Raw genomic sequence first — 20,891 nt, forward strand, 5'->3', positions numbered from 1 at the left:
ACATATGCAGGCAGAATATTTTACAAAGTAAATAAATAATCTTTTTTTTTTTTTTTTTTAAGAATGAAAAGCTGGACAGAGTAGTGGTGACACAAGCCTTTGATCCCAGCATTCGGGAGGCAGAGGCAGGCAGATCTCTGAGTTTAAGGCCAGCCTGATCTACAGGGTGAATTCCAGGACAGCTAGGATTACACAGAGAAAACCTGTCTCCAAAAACCAAAACCAAAACGAAACAAAAGAATAAAAACCTGGTTTGGACTTTGTCAGGTGGCTCTTTGTCAGCATACTTAAAAACATTGTTAAAAAAAAAATTACAATTTGGGAAGAGGTTTCCAAGCAGCAATCAGTCCAATTAGTTCAATTCCAGGTGCACAATAAAGCTTAAGATGTGGTGCTGGAGAGATGGCGCAGCGGCTGCTCTTCCAGAGGTCCTGAGTTCAATTCCCAGCAACTGTATGGTGGCTCACGACCATCTATAATGTGATCTGATGCCTTCTTCTGACATGCAAATGTCCATGCAGATAGAGCATTCATATACATTAAATAAATAAGTAAATCTTAAAATAAAAAAAGCTTAAGAGTGATAATAAAGGAAGTCTTTTACACAGAACTACATGTGACCGCAAGGGCGGGGGCGGGCTTTATAGCTAAAAGGCCTAGAATCTAGCGTGGTTCTATGTGGCCGATAGCATGGAGTCAGCAGGCCAGAGAACACATGTGACATCTCTGCTAAGGATGGGTAACGGTCTAGGGAGGAAGAGTCTGGGATAATCATCCTAGAGAATTTGGGTGAGGCCTGCCTCTATAGCAAAAAGTGGGTGAAGTCTGTCTGCACAGATAGCAGAAAGGTCTCCAGGTCCTTAACAAAATGCACTCTCAGCTTTCTCGATGGAATGTAGGTACTTGGATTTTATCTCCTCCATTGAGGAGACACCCCTGTGTGGTTAACACCCCTGGTTTTCTTAGTGCTTCTCTGAGAGTACGAGGACTTCCGTGCACACAACATCTCCTCCCTTTTAATTTTCCTTAAAGAAAAAATAGCGGCCGTAATAGAGGTCAAGGTTGAATGCACTGCCTTTATAGCTAGCCCAATTAATATACAAACGCATACCAGCTAACGGAGAAAAGGGGAAAGCCATCCTCAGTTTATCCATTTCTTGATTGATTTCTACTAATGTTTTTGCCGTGAGCAAAATGGGTGTGATACAGCCTATTCCACAAAAAGTCTTATAAATAATCCTTACAATGGCAAATCAATAGCATACTGTCTCCTAGCTTACATGTGTCTTTTATTTCTCCTGACCAAAAAAACCACAACTTTTGAATTCTGCATTGACAAGAATTAACATGTAGCCAGGTGTGATGCTGCACGCCTTTAATCCCAGCACTTGGGAGGCAGAGGCAGGTGGATCTCTGTGAGTTTAAGGCCAGCCTGGTCTACAAAGTGAGTCCCACACAGCCAAGGCTACACAGAAAAACCCTGTCTTGAAAAGCAAAAACAAAAACAAAACAAAACAGAACAACAACCTCCCCCCCAAAAAAACCAACCAAACAAAAAGAAGTACCATGCAGCTGGCAGTGGTGGTGCACACCTTTAATCCTAGCACTTGGAAGGCAGAGGCAGGAGGATCTCTGTGAGATCAAAGACAGACTGGTCTACAAAGAGAGTTCCAGGACAGCCAGGGCTATTACACAGAGAAACCCTGTCTCAAAAAACAAAATAAAACAAAAAAGAATTAGCATGCAACATGGTCATTAAACATAACAGCATCATTTTGGGGTTAGTCTTTTTTGTTTTCCCCAAGTCTCAGCTTGATGAGTTAAAGTCTTGATGTCTCCCCCAAATTATCAGCTTACTCTCCCTTTGGGGACAATCTCCTTTTGATGGGTTTGCCATCTGCCTTCAGATGTTTCATTTGTCTCATGGTCTCTGGATGTCCTGGCTGGATGCATTGATTTAGGAGCCATCTAGGACTTTGTTCATTTTCTGAAAATACATGAGCATAACCTTACCTCCATGTTACAATATTGGGATCTTTCTTTTTATTTAACATTTACTTTAGATTATGTCTCTGTAGAAGAGTGTTTATTCAGAACATGACTGTTCTAGCAAGAGATCACATCCAAAGACCTTCCAGGTCTATGTGATCTGGCTGGAATACAAACATGCCTTTAATCCAGGAGACAGGGGCAAACAGATCTGAGTTCAAGGCCACCCTGGTATAGAGCAAGTATCAGGTAAAGAAAAGCTTAGGTCCAGGCGTGGTGGTATATGCCTTTAATCCCAAACGAAGGTAAAGTTAGTTCGTAGAAGAAAGCACCCATGTTTGAAAGTGATGTCTAATTGAGTGGCAGAAAAGGTGATGAATCAGAGATTTGAAAGAATAGGTTATGCCCAACCCTCATGAGAAGAGAGGAAAGGGAAGCTACTTAAGAGGCAGTTTTATAGAGAGTGAAGGCAGCTTTATCAGGACAGTAATAGAGAGATGGGTTGCAGAGAGAGAGAGAAGTCAGGTAAAGATGAAATGATCCAGAAAATGAGAAGAAGCCAGAAGATTAGAGCAGGTTGCTGAGTTAGTTTGCAGCCAAGCAGAGCAATTTTGGGCTGAGAGAGAAGCCAGATTGAATAAGTCAGCTGGGAGAGGAGTTTGAGCCAGAATAGCTGAGCTGAACCAGCCAGCCCCGAGCTCAGAAAGAACAAGTAAGGGTGACCTTATTAAGCAGTAAGTCTCAGAGCTGAAAACATTCTAGACCCCGGTAAGATTGTATGGAGGCTAGAAGCTTCTAGGACTAGGCCTAGGTTAGCAGAAGGAGGCAGTAAGCCTCTGAAATGACAATTGAGCCAGGAGAATAAAAGTCTCCTTTAGGGCAAATGCTTGTGGGTAGCAGAAAAAAGCATTATCTTTTTTTTTTTTTTTTTAATTGTTTTTAACTTAAAGTTAGGGCCACATGGTGGCAGCGTATGCCTTTAATCCCAGCACTCAGGAGGCAGAAGCAGGTGGATCTCTGAGTTTGAGTCCAGCCTGATCTACAGAGTGAATTCCAGAACAGCCAGGACTGCACAGAAAAACCCTATCTTGAAAAAACAAAAACAAGGGGCTGGAGAGATGGCTCAGAGGTTAAGAGTGCTGCCTGCTCTTCCAGAGGTCCTGAGTTCAATTCCCAGCAATCACATGGTGGCTCACAACCATCTGTAATGGGATCTGATGCTCATATACATAAAATACATGAATAAATATATATTTTTTTAAATTAAAGAAAAAAACAAAAAATTGCTCATTTAGATGATTGGGCTGGAGAGATGGCTCAACGGTTAAGAGCACCAGCTGCTCTTCTGGCTGGGTTCAATTCCCAGCACCCACATGGCAGCTCACAACTGTCTGTAACTCCAATTCCAGGGGATCTGACATTCTCACACAGACACACATGTAGGCAAAACACCAATGCACATAAAAGAACAATAAATAAACTGTTAAGAGTAAAAATAAAAAGATGACTGACTGCTGGGCATGGTGGCACATGCCTTTGATCCTAGCACTCGGGAAGTAGAGGCAGGTGGATCTCTGTAAGTTCCAGGCCAGCCTGGTCTACAAAATGAGTTCAGGACAGCCAGGATTATTACAAAGAGAAACCCTGTTTCAAAAGAAAGAAGGAGGAGGAAGGTAATTGATCATTAATTTGCATGTCTTATCTTTTAACAGTTTATAACAAGTTAGTGGCTTTTATAGGATTAGGATTTTACAGCTTTAGGTATATCTCTAAGTTAATTTTGTTTTTGTTTTTTTTTTCTTTTTTGGTTTTTCGAGACAGGGTTTCTCTGTGTAGCCTTGGCCATCCTGGACTCACTTTGTAGACCAGGCTGGCCTCGAACTCACAGCGATTTGCCTGCCTCTGCCTCCCGAGTGCTGGGATTAAAGGCGTGTGCCACCACTGTCCGGCTCAGAAAATTCTTAGAAAGGAAATATTTTGGACAGTTATCGATAGGTCCTGAGTAACATGTTAACGCGACCTGCCAGTTATTTACACTGTGGAGCAAATAATTTACCTGCATTTTATTTAGTGGAAAATAATCCAGGATGATTATCCCAGACTCTTCCTCCCCAGACCGTTACCCATCCTTAGCAGAGATGTCACATGTGTTCTCTGGCCTGCTGACTCCATGCTATTGGCCACATAGAACCACGCTAGTTCCTAGGCCTTTTAGCTATAAAGCCCGCCCCCGCCCTTGCGGTCACATGTAGTTGTGTGTAAAAGACTTCCTATGTAGTCACGCCTAAGCTTTACTGTGCACCTGGAACTGGAATTACTGAATTAATTATTGCCTGGAAACCTCTTCCCAAACTGTATTGTACTTTAAATATGCTGACAATGAACCGCCTGGCAAAGTCTGAACCGGGTTTTCATTCTTATCTCATTTCAAATCACTGTCTGTATTAACACTCAAAGGGTCCCCCTAAACTGGCTTCAAAAACTTAAGGCACAGACAGGAGGTGGTGGCACACGCCTTTAATCCCAGCACTATGGAGGCAGAGAGAGGCAGGCAGATCTCTGTGAGACTGAGGTCAGCCTGGTCTACAAAGAGAGTCCAGGACAGCCAGGGCTATGTAGAAAAAACCTGTCTCAAAAAACAAAAAACAAAACAAAACAAAACAAAAAAGGGGGGGTGGGGGATTTTTTTATTTTTATTTTTCCCCAATAGCAGGAATAACTAATTATCAATGGCCCCTTCATGGAAGAAAAAAAAAAAATCAGAACAGGTTACAGAGCAGAGAGAGTGAGGAGGCTGCGTCTGGCTCCCTCTCTCACAGCCATTGCAGTACATTGAACTCCATAGAGACAGCGCTAGCTGGACTGGCACCAGGCGACTCTGAGCCTCACTGTCGAAAGTCAACTAAACATGGGCAAAGGAGATCCTAAGAATCCAAGAGGCAAACTGTCTTCATAGGCATTATTTGTGCAAACTTGCTGGAAGGAGCATAAGAAGAAGAAGCACTCGGATGCTGCTGTCAACTTCTCAGAGTTCTCCAAGAGGTGCTCAGAGAGGTGGAAGACCATGTCTGCTAAAGAAAAGGGGAAATCTGAAGACATGGCGAAGGCTGACAAGGCTCGTTATGAAAGAGAAATGAAAACCTACATCCCCCCAAAGGGGAGACCAAAAAGAAGTTCAAGGACCCCGATGCACCCAAGAGGCCTCCTCCAGCCTTCTTTTTCTGTTCTGAGTACCACCCCAAAATCAAGGGGGAACACCTCAGCTTATCCATTGGTGACATTGCAAAGAACCTAGCAGAGAGGTGGAACAACAGCGCTGCAGATGACAAGCAGCCCTGTGAGAAGAAGGCGGCCACGCTGAAGAAGTCTGAAAGGATGGATATTGCTGCCTACAGAGCCAAAGGAAAGCCTGATGCAGCGAAAGGGTCAAGGCTAAACGGAGCAAGAAAAAGAAGGAAGAGGAAGATGAGGAGGAGGAGGAAGAAGATGAGGAAGAAGAAGGTGAGGAGGATGAAGAGGACGAGGAAGAGGAAGATGAGGAGGAGGAAGAAGATGAGGAGGAAGATGAGGAGGAAGACGAGGAGGAAGAGGAAGATGATGATGATAAGTTGGTTCTAACGCAGTTTTTTTTTTTTTTTTTTTTTGTCTATAAAGCATTTAAACCCCTGTACACAACTCACTCCTTTTAAAGAAGAAAAGTTGAAATGTAAGGCTGTATAAGATTTATTTCTAAACTATACATTCTTTTTTTTTTTTTTTTTTTGTATAGTTAACACATTACTGAGCGTGTCTTTAGCTAGCCCTGTCCTGGTGGTGTTGTCAATGGTCACTGACCTTACTTGGTACAGTCTGAGGGTTGTAAATTAGCATGGAAATTTAAAGCAGGTTCTTGTTGATACACAAATTAGTTATATATGGGGACAGTAGATTTTTTTGTTTTCCTTTTTTTTTTTTCATCTTCAGCTGACTGTGATGCATGCAGCTTATACGAAGATAATTGTTATTCTATTAACGTAATATCTCTCTGTAATTGCAACAACAACAAAATTACGGCTGTTGTGTTGACATTCTGAATGCTCCTAAGTAAATACAATTTTATATATATATATATGTATGTATGTATGTATGTATGTATAAAACAAGTCCAACTTGTAGTACAGAAGCAGTGACAACCAGGGCATAAAGCACTACGCCGGCGCTGTTTCAATTTCCAGAGGTATTGGCCGTTCATTTTCTGGAGGATGTTCTCTTTTCTCAATCATCTAATTGATGCTTAATTCGCATAGTAAATAAATTAAAGAGCAAAATTCGTAGCTTTGAGCTGCATTGTTGGGTACGCTCCGGTCTGTTTATCACTACTGAGGATTTGGCTCAGGTCCTTTTAGGTGCTCTCTGGAAGCTTGCGTGACATCCCACACAAATGCAGCACCTGAAGTAGAGCAGGTTGTTAGCTACTGAGGGCTGCTAAGGCCGCTCAGGGAAATCTCCTACTGAACAACAAGGAGGAACCAGAGGTCTGGCTATAAAGTGAATCAAGCGTTAGTCACTCTGGGACAGAGGAGGCAGAAATTTAGGCAAAGTAATGTATCTGTGCTGATACATTAACTTGCTGAGGCCAGGAGGAGGGTGGATGGTCACTTATTACCAAATGTCACGGCCAAGGAGCTAGGTATTGTCCGGTCAGTTACGTAATGTGTGAGTATATAACCGGCAGCTTGGTCTCCGACTTCACTTGAGCTGCAAACTTTGCCATCTGAATAACTGCTTCCTCTCACAATGAAGGTGGATGTGGTAAGTTCCTTATGACCCCTACAGGGATGGCTTCACCAGCCCCTCGCTCACCATGTGCTCAACTTCCCTCAGTGGAAGAGGCAACACCAATAAGACCCTCTTCAGTTGGTCCCTGCTAGCTAATTCCTTCCTGTTGTAATCTAGCTGGGGTAGAGGTTAAAAACTCCCTCCCCGAGACTTCCTGTTAAGTCAGGCGTCTTCCTAAAATTTTCTTGAATCCGTAAGGATATCAAGCGGGTGGGGGCTGCTGTCTGTCTCTTCCTTAGCATTTCCTCAGGATGGAAGTTGGCATCAGCTGCCACTGGCTGGCTTGTGCCTGGTTAAGCTGACACACATGTGGGATGAGGTGTTTTAAAATCTAGCTGCTTGGGGGTGTCGTGTCCTCACTTCGTTACGGACCTGGCTAGTGGTGAAATGGGTCAAACTCCTATCTACCAGGGCCCAGACCCTTCCCTGGTCTACCGACCTGACGCAGACCCCGAGTTGGCCAAAAACAAGGACAGCTTCCGAAACTACACCGTGAGTGGGCCCGGTCCCCGTCAATCTCACCTTCTCTGCCCGGTCTCTGGTCCAGCCCTGTGGAGTGCAGCCCCTCCTCTTACCACTGCTCTAAGGGGACTTCTTAGGAAGCCCCATTCCACTTGATACCTGTGAGGCCTGGCCCGCAGGACGGGAGGCCATGGTCTCCAGTGTCCTGCGCCAGTCTGGCACATAGCCTGCATTGATTATCTGGCTTCTGGTTTTTCAGTCAGGGCCGCTGCTGGATCGCGTCTTTACCACCTACAAGCTCATGCACACCCACCAGACGGTGGAGTTTGTCAGCCAGAAGGTAAAAGTAAAAGTTTCCTGCTACGAATGCAGTCTCTCAGGGTGGGAGCCTCCTTGCCTTTTGGTCCAATGTACCCACCGAGTGACCCTACTCTGTAGTTCCCTCTGTGGGACCTGGAGAATGGCTGACTTCTCCCTTCTTACCAGCGCATTCAGTTCGGAAGCTTCTCCTACAAGAAGATGACAGTCATGGAGGCCGTGGACATGCTAGATGATCTGGTGGATGAATCGGACCCGGATGTAGACTTCCCCAACTCTTTTCATGCCTTCCAGACTGCTGAGGGCATCCGGAAATCCCACCCAGACAAAGGTACACTCTGCAGCTGTGGTGGGGGAGGTGCTATCATTGCCCTAGAAGGGGACCAGTCAGGTTTGCTCCTCACCCACAGCCCGCCCCCCCCCGCACCCCACCCCCCCCCCCACCCCCGCACCGTGAGAGAAGCAGACTTCAGAGCCTACCTTTATCTCTGCAGCTTCTAGGTCATATGTCCCTTTTCCACAGACTGGTTCCACCTGGTCGGACTTCTGCATGATCTGGGGAAGACCCTGGCTCTGTTGGGGGAACCTCAGGTGAAGGCCAGTGGTAGGGGGTGGAGGCAGCCTCAGCACTGGGCTTGGGGCACTGTGTGCGGGGGTAGCAGACCTGTTTACACCTCACCCACAGCTGCCTGTCCGTCCTTTCCTAGTGGGCTGTTGTTGGAGACACTTTTCCTGTGGGCTGCCGTCCCCAGGCCTCTGTGGTGTTCTGTGACTCTACTTTTCAGGATAATCCTGACCTCCAGGATCCTCGATACAAGTACTTTGAACTAATACCTCACTTTACCTCAACACGGGACCCCAGCTGGACTTCCCCCTATGCCCCCTGGCCCCGCCCCCCAGTCCGTCACACATGGGCATCTCTTCATCATTGCAGCACAGAACTCGGCATGTACCAGCCCCACTGTGGCCTTGAGAATGTCCTTATGTCCTGGGGCCATGATGGTGAGGGCAGCTGGGGACAGTGTGGGGATGGTGGTGAGGGCTGCCTCTCTGGGCACGTGGCTATGGCATCCCCTTCTCTTGCAGAGTACCTATACCAAATGATGAAGTTCAACAAGTTCTCCCTGCCCTCAGAGGTAAGTTGTGAGAGGAGGGAGGGCCCAGTTAGAAGCCTCACTCAGGAGCCTGGCAGGCCGTGGTGGCGCACGCCTTTAATCCCAGCACTCAGGAGGCAGAGGCAGGTGGATCGCTGTGAGTTCGAGGCCAGCCTGGTCTACAAAGCGAGTCCAGGACTGCCCAGGATACACAGAGCAACCTTGGATCAAAAAACCAAAAAACCAAAAAATAAATAAAAGAAAGAAAAAGAAAAAAGAAAAAAGAAATTAAAAAAAGAAAAAGAAAAAGAAAAAAGCCTCGCTCAGTCCAGCTAGTGTGGCAAATCTGAGTAAGCATGCTGTGTTGCCTTCACAGGCCTTCTACATGATCCGGTTCCATTCCTTCTATCCCTGGCACACGGGTGGTGACTACCTGCAGCTGTGCAGCCAGCAAGACCTGGACATGCTGCCTTGGGTGCAAGAGTTCAAGTACAGAGTTCCTTCCTCGAGGGGTGTGGGTGTGGGCAGTGACTGACTGGGGTCTTGGGGTTGAGGAAGGATCTGTCCTGATGCCTGATGTTGCCTGCCCGCCCCCCCATGTCTGCAGCAAGTTTGACCTCTACACCAAGTGCCCTGACCTGCCAGATGTGGAGAGCCTTCGGCCCTACTATCAGGGGCTGATTGACAAGTACTGCCCAGGCATCCTAAGCTGGTGATATCCTCCCACCGTTGAACCATCACCTAGGCTGGACATCGTCAAGAGCAATAATAGCCCACTCCAGCCTCACTCAGGGCCCCATTACCTGGTTCATGGTCCCCACCCATAGTGGTAGAGGCTGTTTGTGCTGGGTATCAATAAAGACTGAAAGAGAGCGGGGGGGGGGGGGGGGGGGGGGGGGGGGGGGGGGGGGGGGCAGGGGGGTGGAGGTGGCGCACGCCTTTAATCCCAGCGCTTGGGAGATAGAGGCAGGCAGATCTCTGTGAGTTCAATGCCAGCCTGGTCCAGGACAGCCAAGGCTACACAGAGAAACCCTGTCTCGAAAAACAAACAAATAAATAAATAAATACTGAAAGAGATTACAAAGCTGACTCATCACTGGGGCCCACACATGTTGTGGTAGCAGGGGTGGCCTCAGCACAGGCACACCAGTACCATGAACATGCTGCTCATCCTCCTGGCTCCACCTCAGAGCCATCCAACTCACTCCCCCATCAATCCTAGAAACAGTCACTACACTTTCTCTTTTCTAGACTCAGCTTCCTTCAATAGAAAAGGGTGTGGGGGAACCAGGTGATGGTGGTACACACCTTTAATCCCAGCATTTTGGGTTGCAGAGACAGGTAGATCTCTGAGTCTGAGGCCAGCCTGGTCTATAGAGCTAGTTTCAGGACAGCCAGAGTGATACAGAAGAAACCCTGTCTCAAAAACAGAAAAAAAGAAAAGAAAAAGGGTCACTGGGGAGATGGCTCAGCAGTTAAGCACACCAGAGTTTCTCCCAGAGAACCAGAGAATCCAAGTTTAATTCCCAATACCCACATGGCCGTTCACAACTATCTATACCCCCTATTTCAGGGGATTCAATTTCTCAGAAATTCAGGCAAAACACCAATGTACATAAAATAAACAAAAAAAATTTTTTAAAGGGCTGGAGAGATGGCTCAACGGTTGGGAGCACTCCCTGTTCTTCCAGAGGACCCAAGTTGAATTCCCAGCACCCACATGTCAGCTCACAACTGTCTGTAACTCCAGAATCTGACACCCACAGACATGCAATGCACATAAAATAAAAATAAATTATTTTAAAAAATGAAAAGGGGGTGGGCTGATTGCATGAGCTACACCCATAAGCATCCATGCAGGACTCCCCCAGTGCCTTTGGAGTGCCAGAAACTCAGCTCCATCTGGTCTTAGAGTCCCTGGTCTTAGGGGTTTTCCTTCTACTTCCCTCTGAATACAGCACTTCCCGGCGTCTCTTGTTAACATGTGAGTGAACCTGGGGAATTAACCAGAATCATGGGGGTTTGATTGCTCTCAGGTGCTCAGAATTGAAGAAAAGGAGGCACACAGTACCTGCCTTTGATGGTGGAAGCCTTCCTCGGTTATGTGTTGGAACATTTCAGCAGAGAAACTCCCTCCCTTGTGTCCTGGTAGGGCTGTGTGCTTAGCAAGGACAGTAAACACGTTTCTTTGATCTATTAATACCCAATGAGTCTGTTCCTCAGCATCCTTGCAAGGTGGTCTATTTGTGTTTAAGAATATACAGCTTTCTGGGGGCTGGAGAGATGGCTCAGTGGTTAAAAGCACTGTCTGCTCTTCCAGAGGTCCTGAGTTCAATTCCCAGCAACCAGAGGTAGCTCACAACATCTATGGGATCTGATGCCCTCTTCTGGCAATGTGTGTGTGTGTGTGTGTGTGTGTGTGTGTGTGTGTGTGTATACACATACATACATACATGTGTATATATATATATATATACATACATACATATATACACACACACATATACACACAGTTTTCAGTATATTGGGTGTGCTTCAGCCCCCTGATGCTCCAAGCTCTGACTGGAGGCAGAGAGAAGCTCCCAGGGTGGCTCCTGGTCCTTTTGATATGTTTTCAAGAGTCTCTGGTGAATTAGTTGCTATTTAGTTTGACAAGATACCCAAGCTAGGCGTAGTGGCACAGGATTGTAACTCCAGCACTCAAGAGGCTGACACAGAAGGAGCACCAGTTCAAGGTTTGCCTGAGTTATAGAGCTACTTTCTATTAGGGGTGGAGGTTGTGGAGACAGGGCTTCCTTGTGTAGCCCTTGCTGTTCTGGACTCCCTTTGTAGACCAGGCTGGCCTTGAACTCACAGAGATCCACCTGCCTCTGCCTCCTGAGTGCTGGAATTAGAAGCCACCACACTCGGCCTGAACTAGATTTTCTTAAACAAATGAAAATAAATCAGTATTCACAATCAGTGGTGGGCCACGGATGCAGCAGAATGGCAGAATGCCCGTTTTTTTTTTTTTTTTTTTTTTTTATGTATGAGGCCTTGGATACAGTTCCCAGTACCAAGAGACCAGTGGCCTGCCTGCCTGGCTTCCTCCCTCCTTTTCTTTCTTCCTCCCTCCCTCCCTCCCTCCTTCCTCTCTCCCTCCTTCCTTTCCTTCTTTCCCTCTTTTCTTCCTTTTTCTTGTGTTTTTGGGGACTCAACCTAGAGCCTCAGGCATGCCAGGCAAGTGATCTGCCACTGAGGCAGACCCCTCAGGCATCAGTTTTTATACACTAATAACAAACTGTCTGAAAAAGAAAATAGAACAGCAATCTCAGCACTCAGGAATCAGAGACAAGAAGACTGTCATGAATTTCAGGTAACTATAGTGTAAGATTCTACTTCAAAACAAAACAAAATCATGCCGGGCGGTGGTGACGCACGCCTTTAATTCCAGCACTTGGGAGGCAGAGGCAGGTAGATCTCCATGAGTTCGAGGCCAGCCTGGTCTACAAAGCAAGTTCCAGGACAGCTAGAGCTGTTACACAGAGAACCCTGTCTTGGAAAACAATAAACAAAACAAACAAAACAAACAAAAACTTAAAAAAAAAAAAAAGCCCAAAACAAAATCAAACCAAACCAAAAAAACCATGCACACAACAGAAAAGAAAACAATTCCATTTACAGTAGCTACAAAATATGTTTGTTTGTTTTGAGACAGGGTCTCCCTGTGTTAGCCTTGGCTGTCCTGGACTAGTTTTGTAGACCAGGCTGGCCTTGAACTCATAGTGATCCACCTGCCTCTGCCTCCGGAGTGCTGGGATTAAGGGCGTGCGCCACTATGCCTGCCTTGTGGAGAATAAATTTAACCAAGGAGATAAGTGTATTTACATGGAAAAAATATTAAACAATAATGAAATGGACTTCAGAGTGCACAAATAAATGGAAAGATATTCCATGTTGACAGATGAAAGAGTTGATATTGTTAAAATGTCTAAAGTAAGGCAGGCACAGCACACCTGTGATCCCAGCATTTGGGAGGTAGACACAGGAGGATCAAAGGTTACATACCGAGCAGGGCATGGTGGCACACCCCTTTAGTCCCAGCATTTGGGAGGCAGGGGCAGATGGATCTCTGTGAGTTCGAGGTCAGCCAGGTCTACAAAGTGAGTCCAGGACAGCCAGGACTACAAGAGAAACCATATCTCAAAAAACAAAAAACAAAAAACAAAACCCCCCAAATTAACAACAACAAAAGAAGTTACATACCATAGCTGGGCCTTTATCGCCTGCACTCTGAAGGCAGAGGAAGGTGGTTCTCTGTGAAATTGAGGCCAGATTGGTCTACAGAGTGAGTTCCAGACAGCCAGGGCTACACAAAGTAAAAAAAAAAAAAAGTCTTCAAAAAACAATAAAAAAAGAAGTTACATATCAAATTAGAGAGTGAGTTGGGTGACTTGTCTGGAGAGGAATATTAATTCAGAACACGGCTGTTCTGGCAAGAGATCACATCCAAAGACCCTCTAGGCTGTGCGATCCAGCTGGAATACAAACATGTCTTTAGCCCAGGAGACAGAGGCAAACGGATCTGAATTCAAGGCCACCCTGGTATAGAGCAAGTATCAAGTAAAGAAAAGCTTAGATCTAAACAAAGGTAAAGTTAGTTTGTAGAAGGAAGTACCCATGTTAGAAAATAATGTCTAATTGAGTGGCAGAAAAGGTGACAAATCAGAGAAGATTTGACAGAATAGGATATGTCCAACCCTCATGAGAAGAGGGGAAAGGAAATCTACTTAAGAGGGGGTTTTACAGAGAGAGGAGGCAGCTTTTAACCAGGACAGTTATAGAGAGATAGGTTGCAGAGAGAACTCAGGTGAAGATGAAATGAGATACAAGAAGCCAGAAGATTAGAGCAGATTGCTGGGTTAGTTTGAGGCCAAGAAGACCAATCCCAGGCCAAGAGAGAAGCCAGATTATATAAATCAGCTGGGAGAAGAGTTTAAACCAGAACAGCTGAGTTGAACCAGCCAGCCCAGAGCTCAGAAAGAACAAGTAAGGGTGAGCTTATTCAGCGGTAAGTCTCAGAGGCTGAAAACATTCTAGGCCTAGGTTAGATTGTACAGAGGCTAGAAGCTTCCAAGAGTAGGCCTAGGTTAGCAGAAGGAGGCAGTAAGCCTCCCAGACAATTGAGCCAGGAGAATAAAAGTTACTTTTACACTTGACATCCTGTCTCAACAAACAAACAAACCAGCCAAGTGTGGTGGTGCACGCCTTTAATCCCACCACTAGGGAGGCTGAGGCAGGTGGATCTCTATGAGTTCAAGGCCAGCTTCGTCTACAAAGAGAGTCCATGAAAGCCAAGGCTCTGTGTAACAGATAAACCCTGTCTTGAAAAACCAACCAAACAACCAACAAAACAAAATGTGCATGAGCATGTGCACACGTGTGCGTGTGTTTGCTGAGTTTGAGCTCCAGAACCATATGGTAAAAGGAGAGAACCAAATCCCAGTGATTGGTCTCTACCCTCCATATGCATGCTATGGCATATGCATGTTTGCACTCTAAAGTGAACATGTAGCCGGGCATTAGTGGCGCACGCCTGCCTTTAATCCCAGCACTCGGGAGGCAGAGGCAGACGGATCGCTGTGAGTTCGAGGCCAGCCTGGTCTACAGAGTGAGTTCCAGGACAGCCAAGGATACACAGAGAAACCCTCTCTCTTGGGGGAAAAAAAAAGTGAACATGTGCAAGTACTCACACATACATTAAAATATATATTAAAGGGCTGGAGAGGTGGCCCAGAGGTTAAGAGCACTTGCTCTCCCAGAGGACCTGAGTTCAATTCCTCACAACCACATGGTGGCTCACAACCATCTATAATGTGATCTGATGCCCTCTTCTGGCCTGCAGGTGTACGTGTAGGCAGAGCACTGTATAAATAATAAATAAATACATATTTTAAAAAATATAGGTATATATTAAAGCCAGGCATGGTGGAGCACACCTGTAATCCCTGCACTCAGAGGGGCAGAGGCAGGCAGATCTCTGTAAGTTTGAGGACAGCCTGGTCTACAAAGCTAGTGCAGGACAAACAAGGGCATAAGGAGAACCCCTGTCTCGAAAAACCAAAAAATTAAAAAAAAATATATAAATGTAAATGGCTGGACAGATGGCTCAGAGGTTAGGAGCACTGGCTGCTCTTCCAGAGGATCTTGCTTCAATTCCAAGCACCAACATGGCAGCTCACACCTGCCTGTAAGCACAGTTCTAAGGAATCTGACACCCCACATAGACATATACACAGGCAAAACACTAATGCACATAAAAATAAACTGAAGAAAAAATATGTAAAAGTGATTACAACAAAGATCTTCCCACACAAAGGAAACAATCAAATCAACCCGGGGACGAGATTGTCCACTGAGTGTGAGAAAGCACATTTCTAAAAAGGATTAACCGAGAAATGCTTACTAAATAGTAAGAAAATAACTCAATAAAATATGGGCAAAGATAGGGCAGGAGAGATAGCTTAGTGCCTCAGAGCATTTGTTGCTCTTACAAGACGACCTGAGTTTGGTTTCTAGAACACACATGGCAGCTGATAACCACCTGTAATTCCAGGGGATCTGGTGCCCTCTTCTGATTTTTGAGGGCTCTGGTGCAGGATATTTGATCCCACTGGGAACCCCCGAACTGTAAAGATCTCTTTCTTGTTTGGAGTGCTTCAGCCCTAACGCACACCTTTTTTTCTTTTCAAGACAGGGTTTCTCTGTGTAGCCCTGGCTATCCTCGACTCACTTTGTAGACCAGGCTGGCCTAGAACTCATAGCAATCTGCCTGCCTCTACCTCCCAAGTGCTGGGATTACAGGTATGTGCCACCATGCCTGGCTCTTAGCACATACCTTTAAGAGCTTTCTGTACACAGGATTTAATGTTTAACCCTAGGTCAAGAGGAAGAGCAAGACACCAGCTGACAGGGATTAAAGAGTAGGAGAGATTTTTGAGATGAAGGGTATTTAAGACAGTAGGGAGAAGAAGGAGTTTTTTGAGCTTTGAGCTAACAAGCCTCTGGCCCTGGGTTTTTGGCCTTTTCCTCCTGGGCTGTCAGCTGAGCTAGTGAGATTTTTGGGCTTTTTCCTCTAAGATGTGAGCTGAGTAGGAAGGTCAGCTGGGTGCTTTCTTGACCTCTCTGAGCTAGCAGGTTTTCACCCCAGCATCTGGCTCCTGGATCTTTGTTGTTGTTTTGGTTTTTGGTTTTTCAAGATGGGGTTTCTCTGTGTAACAGCTCTAGCTGGCCTGGAACGCACAGAGATCTGTCTGCCTCTGTCTCCCATGTGCTGGGATTAAAGGCATGCACCACCAATTTGATTTTTTTTGTTTTGTTTTTGTTTGTTTGTTTGTTTGTTTGTTTGTTTTAGAGACAAGGTTTCTCTGTATAGCCTTGGCTGTCCTGGACTCACTTTGTAGATCAGGCTGGCCTCGAACTCACAGAGGTCCACCTGCCTCCTCTTTCCCGAGTGCTGGGATTACTGGAGCGGGCCACGGAGCCAAACTTGACTCCTGAATCTTTTTTTGTTGTTGTTGTTTTTGTTTTGTTTTGGTTTGGTTTTTTGAGACAGGGTTTCTCTGTGTAGCCTTGGCTGTCCTGGATTCACTTTGTAGACCAGGCTGGCCTCGAACTCACAACAATTCGCCTGCCTTTGCCTCCCCAGTGCTGGGATTAAAGATATATGCCACCATGCCCAGCGGCTCCTGGTTCTTCTTTTTTTTTTTTTTTTAACATTTATTTATTTTTATTTTATGTGCACTGGTGTTTTGTCTGCATGTATGTCTGTGTGATGGTATCAGATCTTGGAGTTACAGACAGTTGTGAGCTGCCATGTGGGTGCTGGGAATTGAACCCAGGTCCTTTGGAAGAGCAGTCAGTGCTCTTAACCATTGAGCCATCTCTTCAGCCCCTCCTGATTCTTTCTTTATTGGTAAAAATCGAACAATTGGGATTTTCATTTTATAAAACAACAGCGCTCCTGCAGGTATGAGGTACACATATACATTTTTCTTTTATTCTTCTCTCGTATATTACATCCCTGCCTCAGTTTCCCTTCCTACTTTTCCCACCTCCTGTCTTCTCCAGATCCACTCCTCCCCCCTTTCCCTTTAGATAAGAGAAAGCCTACCAGGGATATTAATCCAACGTGGCATAAGAAGTTACAATAAGACTAGGCACAAACTCTCACAAGAAGGCCGGACAAGGCAATCCAATAGGAGGAAAAGGATCCCAAGGGCGGTCAGAGTCAGCGACACCCCCTAGCCCACAAAACCACAGCTACACAACCATACATCTCTGCAGAGGTCCTAGCTCAGACCCATGCAGGCTTCCTGATTGTTGCTTCAGTCCCTGTGAGCTCCTATGAGCTTAGTTGATTCTGTGGGCCATGTTCTTGTGGTGTCCTTGACCCCTCTGGCTCCTGTAATCCTTCCTCCCTCTGTGTATGAGGTGTCCTGAGATCTTCCTAATGTTTGGCTGTGGGTCTTTGCATCTGCTCCCATCAGATGCTGGATGCTGCCTCTCTGATGATGACTCAGCTAAGCATCAATCTATGATAGCATAATAGCATCAGGAGATCTTTTCATTGACTTTTTCCCCTTGCCAGTTGTGTTTGGTTCTCTCCTAGGTCTCTGGGCTATCCAGCTGCTGGTTCCTGGCCACGCAGGCAGTGTTAGGTGTGGGCTCCCTCTCATGGAGTGGGCCTTAAATTGGACCGGTTATTGGTTGGCCACTCCTACAAGTTTTTTGCCCCCGTTACGGCAGCACATCTTGCAGGTAGGATACATTGTAGGTCGAAAGTTTTGCATTTGGGTTGGTGTCCCAATACCAACACTGGACGCCTTGCCTGGTTACAGAAGATGGCTGGTTCAGGCTCCATGTCCCCCCTTACTTGGAGTGTTCTCTAGGGTCACCCTTGTAGATTCCAGGAGTTTCCACTCCAGTTCTAGTGGATCTGATGCTCTCTTCTGACGTATGCAGGCATGTGTCAAACATACAAAATTAAGAGAGAGGGGTGGCACTGTGGTGTAGCTCAGTGGTAGTCTCTCCCTGGCATACACATGCTTTGTGGTCTCAGTTTTATCCCAACAGTAATGGGGGGGGGGAAGCAAAGGTTTTAAGCAGAAATTTCTCTAGAGACATCCAGATCTGAGGTTGGTAGCACACACTTGTGGTCCTAATTACACAGGATGCTGGCTAAGCAAGATAACCACAGCTTGGGTGAAATAGTAAGACCATCATTATCTCTCTCTCTCTCAAAAGACATAAAAACGGCCAACAGGTGTATGAAAACAAAATGCTCAGTATCACTAAGAATCGGAAGAATGCAAACAAAAACTACAGTGAGGCACACCGGGGATGGCAGTTTAATGGTAGAGTGCTTGCCTCACGTGCGGGAGGCCCTGGGTTGCCTCTCCAGCACCACAGCATAGCAAGAGAAGATGCACTGGGATTTCACCTCAGGCTTGTTAGAATTATATATAGAAAAAGATGGTGCATGGGCTGGAGAGGGGCTTTACGGTTAAGAGAACTGGCTGTTCTTTCAGAAGACTGGATTCGATTCCCAGCACCCAATGGCAGTTCACAGCTGTCTATAACTCTAGTCCTAGGGGATCTCTCTCTTCTGGTCTCCTCAGGCAGCAGGCAGGCCACAGACATACATGAGGACAAATCATGCATATACACAAACCAAACAAAATGATTTTACCCCTACACCTGATCAAAATGGAGAGCTGTTTAGCTCAGTCAGTAGAGCGAGACTCTTTATCTCAGGGTCATGGGTTCGAGCCCCACATTGGGCGCCACTTGTAGGCTCTGTTTCTTAACAATTAAACTTTATTATACAACCCAACTAGCTTACACAAGAGGGAAAAAAGGTTAAAGGGAAAAAAGAGTGAAGCTTCCGGTATCCATTCCATGTGACAGGTCCCTAGGTGTCTCTGGCTTGCCTGCTGGTCCAGCCTGTTTGCTGATCCACGTACACTCAAGCCCAGTCTGAACTGCTGCTGCTCTCTCCTCTCCGCCTGCCTGTGTCACCTGTGAAGGGCAGTTTCCTTCTCCCATTGAGGTCGATTAGAAAAACAATAGTCCAGGTGGAGTCCCCAGGTCCGCTTACTGAATTCCAGGCCCAGGATGGCTCCACTTGGTCTATCTCAAGGTATCCATGGTGTGTCCAAGGGTAAAGCCCACCAAGACTGCTTTCACATGTGACAAAGCTTACAGTTCTTCCCACAAGCTGTGGAGCTCCGTCCCAACGGATATGCCTACAACCACAATACATAAGGCTCAGGGGTCGCTGAGGAAGAGGAAGTAGGATGAGTGAAGGAGCCAGAGCAGCAGCCGGGGTGGAGGTGCATGCCTTTAATCCCAGCACTTGGGAGGCAGAGGATTGCTGTGAGTTTGAGGGCAGCCTGGTCTACAAAGCGAGTCTAGGACAGCCAGGGCTACATAGTGAACCCTGTCTAAAAAAAGAAAGAAAGAAAGAAAGAAAGAAAAAAGAAAGAAAGAAAAAGAAAGAAGAGGAGAAAAAGAAACAGCCAGAGGAGCAGGGACTGTATGGCTACATAGTGAACCCTGTCTAAAAAAAGAAAAAGAAAGGAAAGGAAAGGAGAAAAGAAGGATGACACCAATGGACACAGACACGCTGATGTGCACAGGGCAGAAAAGGTGAGGAATCAGAGCATATTTGACATAGTAGGACATGGCCAACTCTGACGAGAGGAAAGGGAAGCTCCTTAGGGAGCAACTCAAAGAGATAGGGGACGGGGCGGGAAGAGAGAGGAGGCAGGGTTTTTGTTTTGTTTTGCTGTTTTTCAAGACAGGGTTTCTCTGTGTAGCCTTGGCTGTCCTGGACTCACTTTGTAGACCAGGCTGGCCTTGAACTCACAGTGATCTGCCTGCGTCTGCCTCCCAAGTGCTGAGATTAAAGGCGTGCGCCACCCAGCTAAAATAAAAAAATTTTTTTGAGATAGAGTTTCTCTGTGTTATCTTAGCTGTCCTAGACTCGCTTTGTAGACCAGGCTAGCCTTGAACTCACAGCGATCCATCTATCTCTGCCTCCGGAGTGCTGGGATTAAAGGTGTGTGCCACCATGCCCGACTTTTTTTTTTTAAAGATTTATTTATGTATACAGTATTCTGTCTGTATGTGTGCCTGCAGGCCAGAAGAGGGCACCAGATCCCATTATAGATGGTCGTGAGACACCAGGTGTTTACTGGGAATTGAACTCAGGACCTTTGGAAGAGCAGCCAGTGCTCTTAACCTATGAGCCATCTCTTCAACCCCCAAGAGGAGGCAGTTTTACAGGGAGAGTTTTTTTTCTTTTTCAAGACAAGGTTTCTCTGTGTAGCCTTGGATGTCCTGGTCCCGCTTTGTAGACCAGGCTGGCCTCGAACTCACAGTGATCCACCTGCTTCTGCCTCCTGAGGGCTGGGATCACAGGCCTGCACCACCACGCCGGGTAACCGGGAGAATTTTACATAGAGAGGCTGAGGGCAGAATGAGCCAGAAAATGAGAAGCCAGAAGGTTAGAGCAGGTTGCTGAGTTAGAGACCAAGCAGAGCAATGAAGGGTCGAGAGAGAAGCCAGATTGAGAAAGTCAGCTGGGAGAGGAGTGTGAACCAGCCAGCCCAGAGCTCAGAAAGAACAAGTAAGGGTGAGCTTACTAAGCAGTAAGTCTCAGAGGCTGAAAACATTCTAGGCCTAGGTTAGATTGTATGGAGGCTAGAAGCTTCCAGGACTAGGCCTAGGTTAGCAGAAGGAGGCAGAAACCCTCCAAGACAATAATTGAAAAAGGCGAATAAAAGTTTATTTTGCACCAACTGGTTATCTAATACCAAACAGTCAGATCTGAGTATGCGATATCAATGAATTAAGGCATATTTATTTGGGCTGGAGAGATGACTCAGAGGTTAAGAGCACTGATTGCTCTTTCAAAGGTCCTGAGTTCAATTCCTAGCAACCACACGGTGGCTTATAACCATCTATAATGAGATCTGGCGCTGTCTTCTGGCCTGCAGACAAAACACTGTATACATAATAAATACATAAATCTTAATAAAAAAGGAATACTAATTTTATACTGTGTGTGTGTGTGTGTGTGTCTGTTTGTCTGTAAGTCTGTGTTTAACAATAATTAAAAGCAGGTCATGACAGCTGGGTGCATGCCTGTAATCCCAGCACTCAGGG

At 46.0% G+C, this 20,891-nt stretch overlaps 1 protein-coding gene and 1 pseudogene across 2 annotated transcripts; both read left to right on the plus strand.

The window, feature by feature from the left end:
• The first annotated feature begins 4,897 nt into the window (after window positions 1-4,897).
• LOC127201074 (high mobility group protein B1-like) lies at window positions 4,898-5,528 on the plus strand (annotated as a pseudogene).
• A 1,117-nt stretch (window positions 5,529-6,645) lies between these two features.
• Miox (myo-inositol oxygenase) lies at window positions 6,646-9,407 on the plus strand. Of its 2 annotated transcripts, XM_051159422.1 has the most exons (10): window positions 6,646-6,780; window positions 7,219-7,299; window positions 7,529-7,609; window positions 7,756-7,918; window positions 8,111-8,178; window positions 8,295-8,404; window positions 8,522-8,589; window positions 8,674-8,723; window positions 9,058-9,170; window positions 9,289-9,407. In XM_051159422.1, the coding sequence occupies exons 1-10, from the start codon at window positions 6,766-6,768 to the stop codon at window positions 9,395-9,397; spliced, it is 858 nt and encodes a 285-aa protein (XP_051015379.1). In that variant the 5' UTR covers window positions 6,646-6,765; the 3' UTR covers window positions 9,398-9,407. The 2 variants fall into 2 exon arrangements, with proteins under 2 accessions (XP_051015379.1, XP_051015380.1); XM_051159423.1 differs by lacking the exon at window positions 7,219-7,299 and having other exon boundaries at window positions 6,707-6,780.
• The last annotated feature ends 11,484 nt before the right edge of the window (window positions 9,408-20,891 follow it).

This window comes from Acomys russatus, chromosome 17 (assembly GCF_903995435.1).
Source record: "Acomys russatus chromosome 17, mAcoRus1.1, whole genome shotgun sequence".
Classification (NCBI taxonomy): Eukaryota; Metazoa; Chordata; class Mammalia; order Rodentia; family Muridae; genus Acomys; species Acomys russatus.